At 45.0% G+C, this 6,000-nt stretch overlaps 1 protein-coding gene across 1 annotated transcript in view; it reads right to left on the reverse strand.

Moving 5' to 3' along the window:
- Positions 1-5,309, reverse strand: part of LOC144592318 (trans-2,3-enoyl-CoA reductase-like) — a 111,583-nt gene extending 106,274 nt beyond the window's left edge. Inside the window, exon 1 of the mRNA XM_078396847.1 lies at positions 5,097-5,309. Within this exon, the coding sequence (XP_078252973.1) occupies positions 5,097-5,309 (213 nt within the window). The remainder of the gene's footprint in view (positions 1-5,096) is intronic.
- Between the last annotated feature and the right edge of the window lie 691 nt (positions 5,310-6,000).

Genomic DNA, 6,000 nt, shown 5'->3' on the forward strand with positions numbered 1-6,000 from the left:
AGTGGATGAAAAAGTGGGATAACGTAGAACTTGTATGAGTAGATCATCAACGGTCAATGTGGACTCAGTGGGCCGAAGGGCCTGTTTCTATGGTGTAACTGAATTCACCTTAAAAAAGGACTTGATTGAAGACAGTCCAACTTTGTGCCAACTATCCCATTGAACTCTAAATATGTACAAACAATCAATTTTGGCATGAAAATAAACTCGTCACTTGCACTTGATAATGGATGTTGCTTGTAGAGTTTTCAAAGTTTAAAATAACATTGAATAATTTGATGAGGGTTTGGACGCGAAACGTCGCCTATCCGTTCCCTCCACAGATACAGCCTGATCCAGAGTTACTTTGTGATTTTCTTGAGAATCCAGCATCTGCAGTTATGTCTCTCTTGGAGTCGTAGAGTGGTACAGTGTGGAAGCAGGCCCTTCGGCCCAACCTGTCCACACCGGCCAACTTGTCCCAGCTACACCAGTCCCACCTGCCTGCGTTTGGTCCATATCCCTCCAAACCTGTCCTATCCAATGGCAGATGCAGTTTAATGTGGATAAGTGTGAGGTTATCCACTTTGGAGGTAAGAATAGGAAGGCAGATTATTATCTGAGTGGTGTCAAGTTAGGAACAGGGGACGTACAACGAGATCTGGGTGTCCTAGTGCATCAGTCACTGAAAGGAAGCATGCAGGTACAGCAGGCAGTGAAGAAAGCCAATGGAATGTTGGCCTTCATAACAAGAGGAGTTGAGTATAGGAGCAAAGAGGTCCTTCTGCAGTTGTACAGGGCCCTAGTGAGACCTCACCTGGAGTACTGTGTGCAGTTTTGGTCTCCAAATTTGAGGAAGGATATTCTTGCTATTGAAGGCGTTGATTAAGATTATTAAGGGGTTGGACACGTTAGAGGCATGAAACATGTTCCCAATGTTGGGGGAGTCCAGAACCAGGAGCCACAGTTTAAGAATAAGGGGTAGGCCATTTAGAACGGAGATGAGGAAAAACGTTTTCAGTCAGAGAGTTGTAAATCTGTGGAATTCTCTGCCTCAGAAGGCAGTGGAGGACAATTCTCTGAATGCATTCAAGAGAGAGCTAGATAGAGCTCTTGAGGTTAGCGGAGTCAGGGGGTATGGGGAGAAGGCAGGAACAGGGTACTGATTGAGAATGATCAGCCATGATCACATTGAATGGCGGTGCTGGCTCGAAGGGCCGAATGGCCTCCTCCTGCACCTATTGTCTATTGTCTATTAAACCCGGGTTTCTGGCACTGCAAGGCAGCAATTCTACCGCTGCGCCACCATGCCGACCTGCAGAATGTCTTGAACATGTCCTGTTTTCCTCTCCTTGTGATCTGCTCATTAGTTCTCTCAGGGATTATAAAAGTCGCTTGCATTTAACAGTGCCCTTTCCAATTTTACCCTGTTCCAAAACACCGCACAACTAATTAAACGCTTTTGAAGAGCAGTCACAGTTACAATGTAAAGAAGACATAATAGGCACTTAAAATGTTTTTATGTTGTATTTCTTGTGACACTCCAGCCTAAAACCAGGCTGTAACATCATGGAAATCTGAGCTAGGTTTCAGGGGACATTCCACAATTAGTCTTTCTTTTGCAATCCTACCACAGAGCGGATATTTCCTTTGTAATCATATGTCCAACTCCCACTTAATATTCCATTCTCAACCTTCCCCACCACCTCCCTGAGTTCAATCTCTCCCAAACTGTGTTCCTTTGCCATTGGGAACAGATCCTTTTTATCTCTTTCCTGTTCAATCTTCCCGTTTCAGACTACAACAGAATTGTTGTCCTTCCTGTTTAAAGGACAACAATTAAATCTTTAGATGGGGCATTTTGGCATGGGCATGTTGGGCCGAAGGGCTTGTTTCCTTGCTCTATGACTCTAGGATATTTAAGTCTGTTTTTTCCCTCTGAAGGGTCTTCAACCTGAATCTTCAACCCTTTTTTTCCTTTCCATAGATGCTGCCTGACCTTTTTAGATTAGATAAGAGATACAGCGTGGCAACAGGCCCTTCAGCCCACTGATTACAAAACCCAGCCTTTATCAGTTCATCCACAACTGCCTCACATCCCTCTTATTAACTTTAAGAATAAGGGGTAGGCCATTTAGGACTGAGATGAGGAAAAACGTTTTCACCCAGAGAGTTGTGAACCTGTGGAATTCTCTGCCACAGAAGGCAGTGGAGGCCAATTCACTGGATGTTTTCAAGAGAGAGTTAGATTTAGCTGGACAGGCTCACAGAATCAAGACATATGGGGAGAAAGCAGGAACGGGGTACTGATTCTGGATGGTCAGCCATGATCATATTGAATCGCGGTGCTGGCTCGAAGGGCCAAAATACTCTTGCACCTATGTTTCTATGTTTATAGTGCCATATCCAGAAATGCTCCCAACATATTAGCTGATAAATTATTGATCACTTATGGAGACTTGGCATCATTACTTTCATATTCAATGGATCTACTTAACAGAAAATACATTGTGTGCAACTTTAACAGCTGTATCAACCGTTCCAACACTTTCAAAAATCTCTGTATATGTCTTTTTAGTTTTACGACACAATTATCTAACTTACTTTCTTTACTTTCCTTCCAAAAACATCTCCTTTCATACTTGCTAATATTAATGTTAAGCTGCCATCTCTCCATCAGTTTCACCAATTTGTTGATGGTCACTTGGATAATGCAGATATTCTCCAGAATGTTTATCACTTTCGGGTCGAGACCCTTCTTCGACCCAAAACGTCACCCATTCCTTCTCTCCAGAGATGCTGCCTGTCCCGCTGAGTTACTCCAGCATTTTGTGTCTATCTTCGATTTAAACCAGCATCTGCAGTTCCTTCCAACATACTCGGTTCATTAAAGTGCTGGAGGAACACAACAGGTCAAGCAGCATCTTTTAGTTTAGTTTAGTATTAGAGATACATCACGAGAGCAGGCCCTTCAGCCCACCCATTCCGCATCAACCAGCGATCACCCCAAACACTAGCCCTATCCTCTACACTAGGGACAATTTACATAAGCTAATTAACCTACAAACCTGCGCGTCTTTGGAATGTGGAAGCAAACCGGAACACCCGGAGAAAACCCACAAAATGGAGAACGTACAATCTCCATGAACCATCCGTAGTCAGGATCGAACCTGGGTCTCTTGTGCTGTAAGGCAGCAACTCGACTGCTATGCCACTGTGAAATGGACTGACAACGTTTTGAGTTGGGATCCTTCCTTAAACTTGTATTTCCAGTTCATGGACACATAGATGAACAGTCCTGGGGTTGTAAGCTGAAATAAGAACTATTCAAAGAAACATAGAAAATAGGTGCAGGAGTAGGCCATTCGGCCCTTTGAGCCAGCACCGCCATCCAATATGATTATGGCTGATCATCTGAAATCAGTACCCCATTCCGTTTTTTTCCCCATATCTCTTGATTCCCTTAGCCGCAAGAGCTAAAGAGCAAGGGCGGCACGGTGGCGCAGCGGTAGAGTTGCTACCTTACAGCGAATGCAGCGCCGGAGACTCAGGTTCGATCCTGACTACGGGCGCCGTCTGTACGGAGTTTGTACATTCTCCCCATGACCTGCGTGGGTTTTGTCCGAGATCTTCGGTTTCCTCCCACACTCCAAAGACGTACAGGTTAATTGGCTGGGCAAATGTAAAGATTGTCCCTAGTGGGTGTAGGATAGTGTTAGTGTGCGGGGATCGCTGGGCGGCGCGGACCCGGTGGGCCGAAGGGCCTGTTTCTGCGCTGTAGCTCTAAATCTAAAAAAAACCCCTCTCTTGCAAACCCTTCAATCCCGGTCCACCTCCATCTCTTATGATTTTTATATCTTGTTCCACAGTGCCACTGTCCTTTCGATCTATTACCTTTTGAAAGCCTGTACCACAACATCAATCGATTCATAAAGTTATACAGCACGGAAACAGGCCCTTCAGTCCAACTTGTCCATGCTGACTAAGATGCCTTTCTTTGTCCATCCCCTTTGCATCAATTTGACCCATACCTTTCCCAACCTTTTCTGCGCTAATGTCTTTTAAATGTTGTTACTGTACCCGCCTTGAAAGAACCCGCAATAGAACAAAAGCACATTGGGAAGCCCAGTGACTGGCAAACTGAAGACAATTTAAAAAAAAACCTTTGTACAAATTTCTGAGTCAGATATAGGTATGCATTCTTTGTAATTACTATTCTGTTTTTTGCATGTACACCTTTTAATGAACTTTTTAAATTAACCTTGGGAACTTATTTAGTGAACTTTTTAAAATTAACCTTGGGAAAAGTTCAATAAAAATAGCAAAATGACATTGCTTATTAGTGCATCAGATGCTTGCCAACTGATCTGCAGTTAGCTCTGTTGGTCTTTCAGTGCCATGTAGCTCTTTGTTTAGTTTAGTTTAAAGATACAGTGCAGAAACAGGCCCTTTAGTCCACCAAGTCCATGCTGACCAGTGACCGACCTCTACACTAGTTCTATCCTACACACCAGGGAGATTTTGCAGCAGCCAATTATCCCACAAACCTGTACGACTTTGGGATGTGGGAGGAAACTGGAGCATTCGGAGAAAACCCACGCGGTCACGGGGAGAATGTACAAACTCCGTACAGACAGCACCTAAGGTCAGGATCGAACCCGGGTTCTCGCGCTGTGAGAATCAATATGATTATGGCTGATCATCTAAAATCAGTACCCCATTCCGTTTTTTTTCCCCCATATCCCTTGAATCCCTTAGCCCCAAGAGCTAAATCTAACTCTCTCTTGAAAACCCTTCAATCCCAGACCTCCTCCATCTCTTATGAGCCTTAACATCAACAGATTCATAAGGTAATACGGCACGGAAAAAGGCCCTTCAGCCCAACTTGCCCATGCAACTCCGTGCTTCCCCAACGAGCTCTTCTATGCCAACTGTATCAATCATTTACCTATACTAATCCTCGCCACACAGTCCTGCATCTCAGACTCATTCAGCAGTAGTGTCGACTATTTACCAATGCTAATCCCTGCCACACAGTCCTGTGCCTCAGACTCATTGACCGACTGTTTGGAGCAATGAGGGGTCGCCCCGTCCCATGACAGAAGCCAAGCAGTTACCTTTTCCAGGAAGCAAATTTGCTTCCTTGTCCGAGCATCGAGAATTTCCACTTCCAGATAAGAAATCCGTGAATGCTTTTGAAGGGCGGGCTGTCCGAGTTGGCCACAGGTTAACACAAACGGAGGCAGGGAGAGCAATGACTTGAGGCCGCTTTGCTTGCCGGGCGGCGTGACCTCTTCTGGTGCAGCTCTGCTTTTGTGAAGCGCGTGCATTCTCTACCTGGTCTAGTCGCCCGAAGGAGAGAGAGAGAGAGAGGGGGGAGCAGAGAGAGAGAGTGGGAGAGAGTGAGAGAGGGAGGGAGAGAGAAAGAGAGAGGGAGAGAGAGAGAGGGAGAGGGAGAGAGAGAGAGGGAGAGGGAGAGAGAGAGGGAGAGAGAGAGAAAGAGCAGATTGTCAATAAGAGAGCAATCCCCTAACATTTAAATAGACACAGAAGTACAATTCGCCAAAAGATCAGGTGACATTCCATTTCAAGTATATAATCTTATCCGACATGACTGAAAACAATGGTTCTGTAATCCCCTTCTATATTTAACTTGTCATTGGATGAGTGTGTTGAGCGTGTTCCTTTTAATGGCAGAATAGCTCACAGGGAGATGGACTACTAACCTGCCCTTATCACCAGGCCTTCAAAGTGACTGCTGGCGCTGGCGTTACTGAGATACACAAGGCAGAGAGCATTCAGAGCCCAGATTAAGCAAATGCCACCCGATATCAGTGCAATGCAAAGGGTTGGGAGCAGAAGCTGGCAAAGTTAAATCTTCCAAAGTTGGCGCATTTGTATCCTTAAATTGTTACGCTAAAGAAGAAATAAGCAAATGAGACAACGCTGGAGAAAGAAGGGAGGGCGTAACTTTAGAGGGGAGATGAGAAGGGATTTGGTGCATCAGAGGGTGGTGAATCT

The sequence above is a fragment of the Rhinoraja longicauda genome, chromosome 3 (genome assembly GCF_053455715.1).
Source record: "Rhinoraja longicauda isolate Sanriku21f chromosome 3, sRhiLon1.1, whole genome shotgun sequence".
Lineage (NCBI taxonomy): Eukaryota > Metazoa > Chordata > Chondrichthyes > Rajiformes > Arhynchobatidae > Rhinoraja > Rhinoraja longicauda.